Source organism: Myiozetetes cayanensis, unplaced genomic scaffold (assembly GCF_022539395.1).
Source record: "Myiozetetes cayanensis isolate MyiCay16 unplaced genomic scaffold, myiCay2020 scf4, whole genome shotgun sequence".
Classification (NCBI taxonomy): domain Eukaryota; kingdom Metazoa; phylum Chordata; class Aves; order Passeriformes; family Tyrannidae; genus Myiozetetes; species Myiozetetes cayanensis.
The window spans coordinates 21,243,447-21,260,640 of record NW_026087631.1 but is presented as its reverse complement, the minus strand read 5'-3'; the positions used below and the strand labels follow the sequence as shown (position 1 = coordinate 21,260,640).

Genomic DNA, 17,194 nt, shown 5'->3' with positions numbered 1-17,194 from the left:
TGAGCAGAGAACACTGCCGAGTATTAGAGGATGATTAGTTATTGGCTCTATTGGTATATAATTAAAAATAAATTAATGAAGAATTTAACATGGTTTTGCAGATACAGAAATGAGAACAACAATAATAAGCTGTTGAAGAGTACAACTGTTGCGAGATGTTTTCTTTTGTTCCGAGTTCATTCCTGAGAACTCACTACAGGTCAAGAAAACCTATGGATGCCTAATATATGACTGACAAATTTAGAGGAGGGAGAAAATTAAATTCACACTGAATTTTAAGATCAAGGGCAAAATATAGCATTTTCATTTATGATAAAGTGAAGTAAGTGTACACAAAGCTAAAGTTCCTACTGGTTTTGCAGAGGACTGTTAGCTTATTTCAGCAGCCGTGAGACCTGCAATGATCAGGTTTTTTTCTGCTCATTGGTATCACATTGCAGTCAGATAGAGAGAACAAGGGAAGAAAAAGAAGGCAACTGAGCAAGACAAATAACAATGACATTTTGTTTGTGGAAGACTTTTTTTCTACTTTGTCAAAGCTTTTTACTGTCTTCAAAATAACAGAAGGATAAAAACCCAATAGCATCACTTTATGACAAACTAAATATTTTAGACTGCATTTTACCCAACAGCTGCACTGCACTAGCACTATACTACTAGGGGGTATTGTGAGAAGGGCAGTTGTTAAATGGAAAGAAGTGGAAAGTATTTGGTCTTAATTCAGAAACACATGAATAAATTTAGAATTTCTAACTTTATATATTTGGCTAATGTTTTTTAAAGTTAACAACCCCATTTTAATAAAGGTTATAACCACAATATCTTTTTTTCCCCCCACTCAAAACTTCAGGGGTGAACCCATCACACAGGATTTGGTCCTTAAAACTCTCACTGAACCTAGCAGGAGTCTGGAATGCTTAGCATTACATACAGCTGGTTTCCAAGAAACAGACCTGACTTTTTAACCTTTAAAATTATACCACTTCTCTATTTTTTTTTTCATGTTTTTAATCTTCAAGGAAGTATTCAGACGTTTAGCTTAGAAATATCAGTATGTCATCACTATTCTTCTTCAGAACCACCAGAAGGTATTCTCTTCAACACCCTCCCCTCCAAAAAAATCCACCCAAAACCTGCTGCCCTCTTTCCCAATCTAAACACCCACTGCCCACCCCTCCCCCACAAATCCAAACACCTACAATGTGAAGATTTTGTTCCATTCTGGATTGAGGTTCTTGTAGATGGTATGTGTCAGCAGTCTGTCATTGTTCAATTCAACTACACAAAATGGGTCACTTTTACCTATAAGAGAAAATTTGGAATAAAAGTTATGAACAAAGAAAACACGTGATGAACAAAGTTTAAATAAAAACTAGTTTGTCTTTTTTTTTCCTTCTCCTCAGTTTTACTGTAATTCTCTCAAGAATTAATTCAAGGAAGTCCTACGGTCTGGATTATATTCAAGATATTCAGAAGAGGTCCTCATCTCCTTAATCTATTAATGTTCTTTGCTAAAAGAACAATTTTTTGTCTTAAAAAAAAAAAGTTTAAAAAATCACTCTACAGATTTTGCTGTATGTTTTATTTTTACGGTATGTTCCTACAAGATGCCAGGCACCCTTCTGAGACAGCTAAGACAACTTTACTTAAATGGTGCCCATCCTCCACCGACTGTAATGATAACACAGAGCATTTTGATATGAAGGAAATTTATTATTTCATATTATTTGTAATAACACAGAATCAATCAGAGCTATCCAGAAATTACTAAATTCTACATGTTTCACATTATACAAATCCTGTCCCCAAAAAAAGGAGCCTTAAGGACAGTCTCATATAAAAGCCTAACACCAGAGAAAGTGGGCAAGTACAAATAAACAACGAGATTATATCAGTTGGAATGATGAGCTGTAGTCTCAGCACAGGAGAAGGTCAAACATGATTGAGACTAATGTATACATTAAAGAACAATGAAGTAGCTTTGCATATATTTACAAAAAAGTCCCTCAGCGTGAACGCCACCAGAAGACAAAGTATGAAGCTGCTGTTTTGAAAATATAATAAGTGATAATGGAAACAGGATAATGGAAATGGCTATGCAGGTTGTTTTTTTTTTATCTAAAGAAAAAACTGGAGAAAGAAAGTGTGTGTGTGTGTGTGTGTGCGATTAAATGTGAAATAAGCAGTTTATAGCAAAAGACTGCAGGTGAGCAGTGCTTAGATACCGAGCAGAAAGCAAGACAAATCATCCTGACTACAAGTTTAGGTGGTATAACAGGAAACTTAGACTAAGTTTTTTCAAGGTTTGCATTTAGAAAGGTGTCATGGTTTAAGCCCAGACGGAAATTTGGCCCCATGCAGATGTTCCCCTCCCCCCACCACCTCAGGTGAGAGAGACAAAAGGCAGAGATTATGGGTTTAGATAATGATTTACTGGAAACAGCAATGAGATAAGAAAATGAACAGTAACAATACTACTAACAACAGTGTATAAAAGAGTGATTATACGCAAAATGCTCACTAGGTCTGATGCTCCCTCCACCATTTTTTTTTTCCCAAGCCCAAGATAATGAAAAACAATGGCAGACAAACCGTCTGTGCCTGTGTTTTTTTCCCCCAAGCCCAAGACAATCTAACAACCACAGTGCAGACAAAGCCTGCAGCTGGGACTAGCACCATCCCACTACTCTGTGTGCTATCTGCTCCCCTAAGAAAGGACAAAATGGCCATGGAGCCTCCATGTGCCCTCTTTTACCCCCACCCAAAGCCACGCCCTTTCTTCTGTGAAGTAAGAACCCCTTACTTCTACCCCCCCACCTTGGTAATGATGTGGGTGGTACAGAACAACAACCTAGACAGGCCCACATGGTTCCAGCCTCTAGCTCCCCACCACCCCCCATCCTTGGTTGAAACTAGGACAAAAGGATAAGAAGAAAAGTAGACAACTGAATCTGATGCTTAACAACAGCTTGGTTGTGTAAAAAGGAGCTCTCTGAAGAGGGAGGAAGTAAAAGTCAGCAGGATTGGTATTTCCAGAGTTTCAGGGCACTCCTGAAATTTCCTGGAAGGGCAACAAGGTGTTGTGAGGTAAACCTGAGGAACTGCTATGATGGAAAGGGCAGTAATGAAAACATCAGGGACATGGTGGGAAGACAGTTGCAAGAGGAACAAAGGGAAGAAATCACACCATGGACTAAATTATGTAACTCATATTTCAAATTATAATAGTAATGACATAGCAAAAATGCTATCCAAAACAGAAAGACACTGTCCTTCTTTCCTATTTTTATTTTCTTCAGGAAGTAAAAGGAGTAACTTCTGCCTTTGGCACAGGATACAAGTGTGTACACATAATTCTCCTGTAAGGCTACAAATATGTAAGTAGAAAGTTGAAGAACAAATTGCTGTTCCCTGGACCCAACAGAACTTTGCTGAAAATTAAAAACGGAGTTGCGTACTACTGTATGGTTTGCTCATCTATAGACTTTATTCGGGCACTAAAGTGTTTGAAAGGTACTGAATGTTGGCATTGGCCTTCCACAATCAAATCTAGGACACTAAGCATCTGTGTTTCATAATGTCTTCCATAACTCCGTATTAGTTTTTTGTGCATTATAAGAAGCCATAAATTGAGTAGCTAAATTAATGAGGCTACTTTAATGATATTAGGAGGCACATAACTTGTTTCATACTTTATACAAATGACAATGAAATCAATATTTAGACAAAGATGTCCAGGGATCACATCTCTGAATCTGCAGTATTGATTCTGACTACATCAGAGGTTAATGTGCATATTATTAACTTTAATGATAAAGAATAATTGTTTTAAATAAATTGTGAATTACAGTTAATTGATGTTTACCTTCTCTAGAAAACAATATACTGCTGAATGTTTCCCATTATCTTGAAAAATTATTCATTAGTCAGTAGAGACAGATATATCACACATCTCAATGTTCTCCTACTTCACAAGGCTAAAAGGTGGTAGGAAACTTAAACAATTCATATTATTTAGTTCTGTAGGTTTCAGTATTTGAAAAAGAAATATCCAGAAGATAGTTAAAATAACAAGGCAGTGCTGTCATGGCAGGTAAACTACTCTATCTCATTTTTTAAAGTATAATAAATCATAATTGCATATGGTGGTACAGTGTGAGTTGAGCTTATTAATCATATACAGTGTCATGGTTTTGCCCAGCCAGCCAGCCCCTGGGGCTGAGGATGGTTTTGTCCAGGTAGATTTCCGGACAAGAAGCCAATTACAACTCTCAATAACGCCTTTGCTAATTACATATTTAAGAAAACGGAAGAGAAGGTTAGTTACGCAGTTGAAATTAGGAGCAGTAGCCATGTAGGAGAGGTGGTAGTGGGCCCTGAGGTGGGCCAAGGCCTCCTCCTCTCCCGGCTTGGGCCAGGGGTAGGTGTAGCACTGAAGTCCCCCTTCTCTCTTGTAAGAGAGTGAAGGAAAAAAAAACTTAAGAGAAGGACTGACTGCTTGGACGAGAAACGGCTGCAGAAAAATTCCGGTGAAGAAATAAGGGACCTCCAAGGTCAAAGCTGGCAGCTGCAGGAGAGAGAAGAAAAGTTCGAAAGAGGGAGAGCTGTTTCTCCCCCCCTTTCACTCTCTCCCTTCAGTAGGAAAAAGACTGAAAAGTAATCCCTGTAGAAGAGTGTTGGGGTGAGGAGACCCTCATGCGGCTCACAGAGGAGTTTGTGGATGTACCAGAGAACTGAGACTTCATGAGAGGGACTGAAATGAGGCAGAGTCCTGCTGAAGATTTATGACCCTGAAGAGACAAGGCTTACGCTGGAGCAGACGGCTTGGGTAAGCCTGGGATCTCAGTGAGAGATCCATGCTGCTAGTGTTGAAGATTTGTGACTCTGAGAGAGACGAGACCTATGCTAGAGCAAATAACGGCTCGGGTAGGGATGTTGGGATCCGAGTGAAGGATCCATACTAGACCCATGTCAGAGAGGTCTATCAAGGACTGTTTTCCCGTGGGGAGGGACCTCCACAGGAAAACAGGGGTGGACTCATAAGCCATTATCCCTTGTAACCCTGTGGTGAAGATCCATGGTAAGCAAGTGTCCCCTTGCAAGTCCATGGAAGAGAAAACCTTCAGGGCCTGGATAACCCCCAGTCTCCAGTCTTAGCCCAGGAGGGGGGTAAGCCCAGCCCTGGAGGCCAACACAGAGAAGGAGAAAGAATTCCAGCTGCGACAAGAGTACTGCAGAGTTATTGAAGAAACCTGGAGCTCCGAGAATGGAGATAGAGACTGCTTCTCCTCCTTGGACTGATAAAAAGGGGGGAGAAGTATTTTCTGTAAATACATAGCACTTTTACTTAAGCAGAATTGTTATAGATGTAGTTCTTTAGTAGTTTTTATTTTGCTAGTAATAAATGTTCATACTATTTTCCCCAAATCCAGTCTCTTTTGTCTGCATAAACCTTCTCTCAACTAATAGTAATTGTGTGGGGGGTGTGAAAGTAAATTGACCCAGAGCAAAACCACGACATTTTTTGGTGGAGAATGCAGGCAGAGACTGCCTGGAGAGGCAGTGGCCGAGTCAAACCCCAACAACAGACACAAGAAAATGCACTGCAGCATATACAGGCCATCTTCAACAAACAAAGAGAAGGTATTTACTACATTTATTTATTTTCTGCACCTGCTGGCATGTGTATCTGAAAGGAAACACTCTTCACTGACATGTTCAGCATATGGAATGTACATTATTAGGATACTAACTAAAATAAGTGAACACAATCCAGAAATGTACAAAGACTTGGTGAAACTCATATCCATCTGTTATCTTTCAAGTTCTCATTATGAGAAAGAATAAGAATAATAATAATAATAATGGCCAGTCTTCGCGAGCAAAGATCCGGGGAAGGTCTTTACACCTTCCAGCCTGTGCATTGGATTTTTTAGGTGAGACACAGTGTGCGCGGAACTGAGCCCACCCTTTAATCCTAAGGTTCATCTGCCAGGGCCAAGAGAGCTTGGACGGTGGCAGTGAGGTCCTTAGGACGTAGATGGGTTGCCTTTTTAAGTGCTAACGAGCTCCACCTGCCCGGGAGTGGCCCTGACCGGGAATCGAACCCGGGCCTCGGGGATGAGAGTGCCGCGCCCTTAACCACTAGACCACCAGGGGCTCCTATGAGAAAGAATAACCTCTCACTGACAGCCTTGGACACCCGCTGCACTACAAGAGTGTTCAAAATAATGGGATTGTTCCCAATGAAAGCCTTAAGAGAGCACTAAAATATTAAAATATGTAGTTAGGTCTCCTTGGTTCCTACGATGACCAAAAAGATCCAGCATCACTATATTATTCAAACCCAGTACCTTAAGCACAACACAAACTCTAACCAAGGTAGCCTCAGACAACTTCTGTTAGTTAACGTGATTAGCAATTTCAAACAAGAGATACGGAAATGGTTTTCCTCATTTCTATACAAAAGAAACACACATGTTTAGAAAAGCATATGCTCTCCATTTAGCCTATCTAAAAGTACATTTAAAACCCCGATTAGACTCGTGCTGCCTATGCTGAATTACCTCACTCTATATTACGTTGTCATCACAAGTATGCCTTTCACTACAGACTAAATCACCATTGTCATATGTAAGTGTATATAACCTGGCACATGTCAAGAAAGTCTACCCAAATCTCTGTGGCTACTGAGGATCTTCCAACTAGCAGTCCCCTCCCCATGTCTTAAATAGGCCTCCAGCTACTATTCCAGTGACTTTAGAGGCACTTAGCTATTGATCAGGTGGACATCTACAAAAGCTCCTGTGCTCGGCACTGTGCATGGGTATGATGACCACCACCTGCATATGGCACACATTAAAATCATATATTCCCAGAAGCATCAACACCAGCACTTCAAATTTTGAGTAATCCCATGGCCTCAGTGGGACTAACTGCTAGTAAGGCCACCAACATTTGAAGGAAATCATAAAAGTAGATAGTAAAAAACAAAGTACATCTTCCCATTTACTGAAATCGAACCTGCAGAAAACCTCAATACGAAGCAAAATAAATCTCATTAATCCATTCTGTTGCTCTAATGTCTCATGCTTTTTGGACTCTACTTGTACAGTCCTAGGGGCTCCTGAAATTAGAGAAATAAACTGCTAATTTACGTACTATTCATAATTTGAAGGGAAAGCAATATCTCTTTTGACAAATCTCCCTCACCCTTTTCCCTCTTCACCCATTATAGAAGTGGACTATCTGAGAATGTCCTCTAGAAGGAGTTTTACTTTGTAATGTATGCTGATACTGAAAAGAAGAACTACTTATCTTTTGAAGCTTCCCATTTTAAGCCACACATTGCATCCAGTTCAACAGATTGTTGTGTTTGTCCTGTATTGCATATAATTGCATATAATGTTTAGACAGTTGCAAGACCAGAGCACAAATTGAGATTATCTTACTTAGATCTTAGACAGCACTGTGTTCCTCACATTGCACATGATGCTCACATTAAAATTATAGTCATTTACTTGTCACCTTATGTCTCAGAACTACTACATGCCCCTGGATGAACACCTATAATATGAAATCAGACCAACACTGCAACAGAGGACAACGAGGAACTATAGGTGTCTTATATGTTGTTTGCTTCAAAAAGGAAAGTCCTCCATAGCCCAGGAAGTCCTTCACAAATGAATCAAAGTCAGTTGAGAGATCAGATTCATTTTCTTCTCAGAAGTTTGACCACTAAAACATTTTTCTCCTGCAAGTATATAAAATTCACCTTTTCATCATGGAAAAGATAATTAAGTAGGGATTTAGAGAAGCACCTTTTAGTTGCTTCTCAAAATATTTAGAAAATCAAAACAACAAAACCATACTTTCCACTCAATTTTAGATTCTGAATTTTTTTCTCAGGTAGCTACAGAACCATATTGCCTGTATTTTTCCACTTGGAAAAGTTTGGGAAAGGCACTTTCCATCAGTTCAAACACCACAGGACTCCCACACTTGTAGATGAGATGGCTCTTTGGGCTGGAACTCATCAGCAAGCACCAAACACACTATGTGACTTGTGAACCCTTGTGAAATGATGGTCATGTGCTGGTGGACTGGTCTCTGACACATGCCACTGCAGCCTCAGACTATCTCCAGGCTGGAGGTGAGCTGTACTCTGTCCAGTCTAGAGAGCACCTACAAGAACAAACTGTTTGGTGTCATCTGAAATTGAACTACAGAGGTACTGCTTTATCACAAGAGATGGTAAAGACATGACAAATTCAGATGCAAGGATCTTTTGTTTGTAAAATTATGAACTTTATCTGAATGTTACAGCTGTCAAACTGCAATATGATATAATTCAGTGGTCCCTGAGGGGGAAATTGTCCAATAGAAATCGTGGTAAACTGTTTTCCCAGAAAAAATTCATTTTGGGGCATAGCATTTCTTCCAAACAGAGGCTTCAATTCAAAACAACTGCACTTTCACACTCACTTCCGAGCTCCACTTGTACACAAAGCAGAGTTTTTCCTTGTGGAAAACCTATCAAAGCTTAAATTTGCATTTCTTGCTTACCATGTCTTGTACAAGTTCAACTGTGATGTCCTTTTATTATAAAATTCTATTAAATGTATGCATTTGTCTCCAGAAAACCACATGCCATTTGCATATTATTCACTTAATACTGACTTTAGTAAACAAAAATATGGAAACATCCATAGTTTACGCAGTAAGATGATCCTCTGCCTTGCAGAGGAAGAAAACACTTGTGTACAGGAGTAAACATCATGCCTTTCTGTTTTCAGTCACAGAAATTCAAGCCTTTAGGAAAGAAAATGAAAAATTAGAAACACATCAGTCACTGTATTTCTTAGTTAGGGCTGCCATGGAACTACGATGGATGTAATTGCTCTTCAGAGTAGATGCAAGCAAAGAAGCACAGGGCAGACCTATCTGTTCCCTGAAAAACTTACTGCACTTCGTAAGCATTAACTCACAAGGGACAGCAGATAGCATTGGGCTAGATACCCATGAGCCCTGCAGAGGTACTTCTACCACGGCTGTAGAAAATATGCATTGCTAAAGTATATCTCCAGGGACAAAAATAATTTCCTAATTTTGCTGTTTCAAATGTATTCTCAACAAAAGGAACCAGATGTCAGGCTAAATACAGATTGGCACTTAACATCTACCTGCCACTGATCAATCCATAAAGTTACATTAACTGACAGAAATTCAACTTCAGCATTAGCTAGACCATGAAGTAACTTAAAGCAAATTTCTAATCTTATTCTAAACTAAAGATTACATGAATTTTTGCATTGTTGAAATTACATTATCAAAATGGAACTAAAAATGGTTTGGACAGTTTAAAACTCTAATAAGGGATTTAAATTCCATTCCTACTTTTAAAAGTCAAGTTCTCACATTACGACCTCATAAAATTCAACCAACTTCAACATGGTTAAGAAAGCCAAAATATTATTTGAATATTTCATAGGCTATTATGGTCCTCTCCTACCTCTGGCCACGCCTATCCACTATGGATCTAAAAAAAAAATGGAAAAAAAAGGCCTCTATTTTTTGGGAAGACAAGACAGCCAGTTCATGACTCTGGGGGGGAGTGCCACTCATGCAGACGCTAATGTCACTAATGTTGTTCCAAGCTCCCTGCCAGCCAGCTGCTTGCAACAGAGCAGTCAGTCTGACCTTTGGCCAGGAGGAGGAATGGCTCAATAGCATGAGAAGCTGCCTTATCTAATGGATTAAGTACAGGACCCAAGCCAAATGCCAGCTTTGAGAAGGATTTGCTCTGTTGGCCTTAGCCAAGTCAGTTAACCTTTCTTAGTTTTCCATCTTTAAAATGGAAATTATAATTCTACTCTATCTGTGCTGCTGCAAACATGTTGCAACAGACTGATATCATGAATGCTTGAGGTGTCTTACCAAGCAAGGTAGTATAGTGCCATAACCAAGTTAAACTCATCTCCACAGAACATTTACAGAAAATGAAAATGTAATAATCACAAGTCATCCTTTCAGTGTAAATTTAATTGTAAATGCTATGGTTAACAAAAAATATATTTTAATAAAATACTTTTTAAAAATATCTTTTAAATCCTAATTTTGCCATTACTATCCTAGAAATGGTACTTGAAAAAAAAAGTAGTTTTGCAGTATGTGATACTGGACCAAAGTCTTCAGGGGACCTATATTATAGAACCCGGTGAGATTTTATCTACCATAGATAGATAAAAGTCCTGTCCATCTACTAGATTTCCACACTTTGTGGAGATAGTTCAAGTGTATATTGAAATGTGTTTGCTACTAATTGACAGAGCAAATTACTTTTGGAACCGTATTTCCAAAGGGCCACTGAAAATTTATGTCTTCAATTTTACATGCATGGTCTTCCATACCTTTGTGAATTTAATGTTTGTGTACTCTGACATTTCCTAGCATTGAAAGAACAATTTCAAAGATGTGATGTTAGGACAGTTTAGTAGAATAGATTTTAGAAAAATCATTTACATTCTGCACAATTAACCATCTCGGTGTCTTCATCATACTTTCAAGTACTGTAATCAACGTTTTAACATGGAATTTTCTTAGAAGAGAGGCTGAATTTCAGACACAAAACTGGAAAAAAAAAAGAATAAGACAAAAATCTGACTCATTTTCTATGCTTAGTTTCTACTTTTCAGAGAAGGCAAAGCCTGAAAATTTTGACTGCAAACCTAAATATCACAGTAAAGTCCATCTGATATACCAGGTTCTGAAATTACAGTACACAGAAAAAACGCAAACAATGGATTATTAATGAGGTCAGAAATACAAATAAATTTACTTCTAATGAAGACTGGAGACACAGTAATCAAAGTGTTAAAAATTCATTTCATGCACATCTCATTTGCCTCTTAGCTGATATTTACCACATAATTCTGTGAGAAAGTGGAGGCCTAAGATGCTCCCGATAAATGTCTCAATTAATTGTACAGAGGTAGCCCTCTTTGAGCTGAACCAGAGCTGTGAGCTCTTTATTAAAAGCACTATTCGGTAGCCTGTAACCTTGTTCCTTGACTCCTCTCTAGTTTCCAATTTAAACAAGTCCCCATGCAGCCCACTCTAAAGGGCTTTGTCTCCCTGTCATTGTTATGAGAGCCGAGGCATCCTGGAAGTGTGAAATCAGACCTCATGAGCTGAACGGTTCCCCAGGGAACGTCAGACCATGCAGAAGGTCAAAGTCATGGGCTGGACCATCTGAAAGCGTCTGATCGGTGGTCTGTGACACAGCAAGAGGGGTGGGGGTAGGGGGACACGGGAGCCAGGGGCTAGAATTGAACACATCTTAATTAAAGCCCAAAGACAGCAAAATAAACTGTTTTCTAGGCAGGCCATCTTATGGAGCTTGGGTTTTGCTCTGCTGATCTGAGTTGCTAACTATTAGTCCTTTAAAACACAGCACTTTTTGCTGAAATCGATCAAACCTGTGGCACATCTTTTCCCACACTGTTTACTTCTCATAAGGCAGAGATTTTGAGTTTTATTTTGTGACACAAGGAAAAGGAGGGATGCACCTGCCCCAGTAAAGGAGATGCAGGCACTGCTGCCAGTAGCCTTTGACCACCTATACCTGACTATGCTGTGAAAGGAATATACATATCTGAATATTTCCCAAACTCAAACTATGCTACAGTAAAGGGTCCATTGCCTTCTGAAATTTTTAGGCATTATGTGAAAACCATATGTATAGTGTCAGAAGCCAACTATCATGATAAATCCATTATACTTTAGGTTTTACTGCACCATCAGAGAATTTCTTCATGTCACTCTAGGCATAGCTCCTACCCTGCCAGGGCTCCACAAGCAGCCAAATCCTTGAGAAGGTCTGCCAGAGAAACCACAAGTGAGCAAAGAAGTAGGGAAACAGGAAAATACAACTCCTCATAGTTGAAGATTTAGGGAGAAAACAGCCACCCACTGAACAGCTAAAGCACAATGGAAGATTCAATTGAAAATTTCTTCTCAGAGCAAGAAGAAAAAAGTAAAGTCCATGCTCAATGTCTTTCCATTTGTTAGATGACAGTTTCAAATAATCATACTAAAAAATACATAATTTTGAGGAAGGTGTATTTGCTGGGACAATAATTTCCAACAGAACATAATTTTGCACCAGTAGAATCCAATTGGTGAAAAATTGTGTTTTGACCATAGAAAGACGTTGTTTTCCTCTGAAAAAACATCCTCACAGATGCAGCAATTTCCCCAAAGGCCACAGTCCTGAAAGATGCCCTGTTTTCCAGCTGCCCCCCAAGTCAAGGTGAGCTTTCAAGCACCAGTGGGGAATCTCTCAACCCCTCAGTGGTCCTTCCTTTTCTTAGACCTCCTTGCAAGTGGACTGAGTGAGAAGTCTGACTTTATTTATTCTGTACTGGGATATTTTTAATACCCAGTTATAGCATGTTCCAGCAGCAACCATTTCAAAACTGGTAGTGCCCACTTGGTCCCCTGCCCACAATTCAGCTGAAATTTCAGCTCACCCTGACACCTTATTCAATGAATGTGCATATGAGGGGGCTTGTAAGCTTAGGCCTGAACCACTACCCTTAATCATTCTCCTTTTAAAAAAAAACCGTACTAACTTTTAAGATTTGAAGTGCACTGTCCAACACCAGGCTATTGAAACTGGAGAAAAAAGCTGCCCTTGGCTATCAGCAGTTTATTAAGGGCTTAACTGAAGTGACCTACTGTAGTAGCATTCAGTTGAAAAAGGCTATGAGCTTTCTGACAAAAGGAGAAGAATTGAGGGTTTCATTAAAAAGTAATTTGTGTTTTTTACTCATTCATTCAACAGGAGTCTCAATTACTCTTTATTCACACAGAGTTAATACAGTATTACAATGCTGCTCAATGAATGTATAGTAACAAAAGAAAAATTTCATGTTTTGAAAGGGAAAAAAATCCTTGCAACAGCAGTAAGATTGATGACTACTTAAAAGATTACAGAAATCTTTTTCTGTCTGTGTTTATGCTTAATGATGGAATATTAAGGATTTTAAGAATCTATTCAACCCAAACTAATAAAATTTGATTTATTACTTCACATGAAAAGATTCCTGGAAGTGAAATGGGATATGTCCAGCAGGCAAGAAGCAGAGCAAACCACACAGATACTATACAGTTGTTCTAGCTACTTGTCAGACTCAGGGACAAAAGATTAACTCTGAAAACACAACACAGTAAGAAAAGTAAACTAGTCCTTAGCTTTTACTCACAGATGCAGTCCTTAGTGGTGTGACTACCAGCACTGATGGCAGCACTCCTCCTTACTGACTAGTAAGTATTGCTTAGTTGAATAAGAGTGGTGGGTAAAGTTTATACAAAATTTCTACAAACATGATTTATTGATTGTCAAATAACTACTCTGAGTTATTTCTCAATATTTCTATTCAAAGTTTAATTTTAAATGAATAATTTGTACACACCATTAAGTTATTTAAAATAACTATAAATACTACAGTAGATAATAAATCCCCTTTGCCCTCTCTTCAAAATACCAGGTACTTTTGTCCAAAATATAAAATGATTTCTGTCACATATGAAATGTGCAGCCATCTCAGTAAACATATCTGCTGTATAAATGCTTTTTATTACTAAAAACCAGAATATTTTGTCATTATAAGACACAGGAGGATATCAAGAGTTCTTCCCCTTCTTCCTGATTGTCATCCTAAACTCAATGTCTGAAAACTTTTGGTAGCTCTGTACACCTTTAATTGAATCAAATTTATTTCCAAAACAATTGTTCAACCAGCACAAATAACATGTTCATTTGAAAAAGTCGAAGACTGAACGAGATCAGGGACTGAATTATCCCATTTGCCCCTGAATAACTTAATCTCTCTCTCTGTTCAGACCACATTGGATTATAAGGTCAAAGCATATTGAGGACTCTTTAGAAGCATTCCTCCAACCTCCCCAAAAATAGAATCTGTTATTTTGTGTGCCACAAACCAGATCAGTTTCAGCAATAACATATTTCCACTGTTACCTTGTCTGAAATCCTGGCAGTCATGCTAATTATCAAAAAACTATTGAAAGTGAATAAGTTGTTATGTATCTACATCTGCTGCTGTAACAGAACATTTATGTCCTAACAGCAATGAAACCAGGTAAGTGTAGCTTAATTTTTACATTTTTTTTAAAGCAGAGATGGCTGTTTTCTGACACAGATGCAGAAAATTTTGCTCCATTCAACTTGTCCAGTACGAAGGTGATTGTACTTAGAAGAAGCAACTTTGACATTTCTGGAGAAATACGGCCAGTATGGTTGAAATACTTTTCCTTTATTTTGAAAAGCTAAATGTCATATTAACTATTTAACTCCTATCCCATAAAATAGAGAATTAAAAAAAATGGTTTCCCTTCTTAAAAAGATAAGCAGTAGTTACAGTAAACTGGATGTACTTGAAATGTCTGAAACCACCAGCAGCCTTGTTAAACATCTGACAGATATCAACTGATTCTTTTGGCAACAACTTTAAGGCAGTATCTAAGTCTAGCACCTTTCATTTGCCTTGTCCCTTGGAATTCAGCTTTAACATTGATAATTTTGTATAGTTTCATCTACTAAGAAAAAGAAGAGTTTTCTATGTAATTTTTATATTGTCTCTGATGAAGAAAAATGTGTATTTTGCCCTTATGAGAAATAACCTATGTAGGGCTATGCTAGGATTAGAATGACTTGCTACCTTGCTTACAGAAGTTCTGTTTGCTTGTGTTTAAATTTTTTCATTAATGAGCAAAAAGTGAAACTGCGCAAACAGAATATAATCTTTATATGAGCTTCTGTTTTAAGCATTTTTTTCCCTGTTTCTAAAAAGACCCAGTTTTACTATGGTATTTACTGTCACAGAAACTAAATGAATCCTTGCCTGTGACATCAGCTGCCATCAATGCCTCTGCCCTGATGACCTTCACCTGAAGAAATCCCACATCGTTGATGTTATGGAACATCATCATTGGACTCTAAAAAATAATAAAAAGAAAAATAATTCTGGATTGCAAAAAAGACAAATCAAAAGCAAGATTAATAGTCTCCTCCCTAGCCCAGACATAAGTTACTACGTAATTATGTCCATATATTCAGACTTTTAAATATTATTTTCTGAAGAAGTGCAGTTTTCAGCATTTACTTTGCTACTCTAACTTATCAATGAAAATTACAAAGGAAAAATTAGAATATGAATTATTGTATCTAACACTAATTCTAGTGAATCAATCCCCTAATAGTACATGAACAACTGTACTTCAAAATTTGAAGTGAGAGCAGTGAATTAACAAAATTAACACAAACAATGAAAGTATTCTCCCTGAATTATTTTGCAAAATCTGTGTTCACATTTTCCTTTTTATGGTTGCAATAATATCCTAACAGTGACCTAGGGCTAATATAGTTGTTTTGTAGTTGACTATTATAGACAAGCTTGTATATAACATATAGGTCTATATAACCTTGCAAATAACATGAGCAAAAGCAATCAAGAGAGGATAACAACAACTTAATAATTTTCATAATAATCACATGCAAAAAGGATAAAAAAATAATTTAAGTAGGTTTCAAATTAAATGGTAGAAAGCTTTTATCATAAATCATTGTATTTCTTTAGTACAAATGTCTTCAATATCTATGTATATTAAAAAGAGAAAGAAAAAACTTAAGAGTAGACTAACATTTGCACTTATTCATCCAACACAGATTGAGAAAGCTGACTGAAAAGTATATTCTGTTGTTGCTTTTTTTCGAAGTAACTAAAACTAACAAACTGCGAGTATTGTACTAATTAGGTGTGACAAGCTTAATTCTCAAACTCTAACTTGGAATATAATTTAAAATTTGCAGAATTTCAGATGTTAGAACATTGAATGCAACTTTGAATCTGTAATCAATTAACAACTAACCTAGCTTTACAATTCCGTTTGATAACTAAGCGGAGGAACTCCAAAAGTATAGGATAAAATAGTAAAATCATGGATTGCAAATGCATTTAAAACCACATATAAATATGGCTTAATTTTTGTTTCTTTTGCAAGTCTTGTTTATAAATTCTAGCACATATATTTATTTGAAAATCTGGACCAATGCGTTTAATGCCTGTCTTCTTTCCTAAAATTTTAATGTAGTGAAACATTTCCACTGTCTATGACAGTGTTGAAGTTTCTATAAAAAGCAAACATCAGCTAAAAGCCCAAATCAACAATTCCTTAATTTAGCACAAAGGCAAAATTGACTGTTTGGAAAACCAGAATAAATAACATCACTAGATCTAAAACCCATACACGCTGCCTAAACGAAATAATAAATGTCAGCTTGCAAAAAACCTCAGTATGTTTATCCATACACAACCTATCCATTAAGATGTTAATCATATAATATGCATCCTTGCCTATTAATAAGAGAAATCTAACAGTTAATTCATGCTGATATTAATTTTACAAGCCCCAACTGACCATTTACTGTTTACAGTGAAGATTTGACCTTGCTATATTGAACTGAGAAGTCCAGTTTACTGTAGTAGCCCATGTTACATACATACAAAAACATGTATGTTATCGTGGTATAACAGTTAATAAATTTTTACCTATTTTAAGAAGTTAATACTCATAAATACAACTTCAAAATACTGATGGTCAACTTTAATCAGCACACACTCTACCCCTTGCTTATGTGCTTACAAGCTGAGGGTGACAGAGATGGTGTTACAGATAGCACTGTTATAATTCAAAGCATTGTGGCACTGCCCCTCCTTTATTACAGTAATGATCAGGTTTGCTTTCTGAAGCTTCTTATCAGAACTGGTACTACAGGGATAATGCTGCTCTAATACCATGATGACAGTGAAAGGATTTATAAAAATATTTCCACATTCTACACAAGTTTCTCAATGACCAAAACAAACACCAAGCTGGAGAAATAAAACAAAGCAAAAACCAAACACAAAGCAAGACAAGTGACTGCCCCCACTTCTTAAGATGTCAGACAGTCCCCTTTTTCCAAATCCTGGTAAGCTCACTCCTCAAAAAGGCATCAGTGCTGTATTTTGCTTTGCCACCCTTGCTAGAATCCCACAGAATAATTATTTTTGAACTTTTAGTTCCAGTAAGTCAGCTGCCTTAGATTCATTCACATATCATAACTGCTGAA

At 37.6% G+C, this 17,194-nt stretch overlaps 1 protein-coding gene across 2 annotated transcripts in view; it reads right to left on the bottom strand.

The window, feature by feature from the left end:
• MCTP1 (multiple C2 and transmembrane domain containing 1) overlaps positions 1-17,194 on the bottom strand; it is a 188,710-nt gene that overhangs the window by 98,536 nt on the left and 72,980 nt on the right. For both annotated transcript variants that reach the window (XM_050329308.1, XM_050329307.1), the window contains 2 exons: positions 14,925-15,018; positions 1,200-1,302 (listed from right to left, as the gene is read on the bottom strand). In XM_050329308.1, the coding sequence (XP_050185265.1) occupies positions 1,200-1,302; positions 14,925-15,018 (197 nt within the window). The remainder of the gene's footprint in view (positions 1-1,199; positions 1,303-14,924; positions 15,019-17,194) is intronic.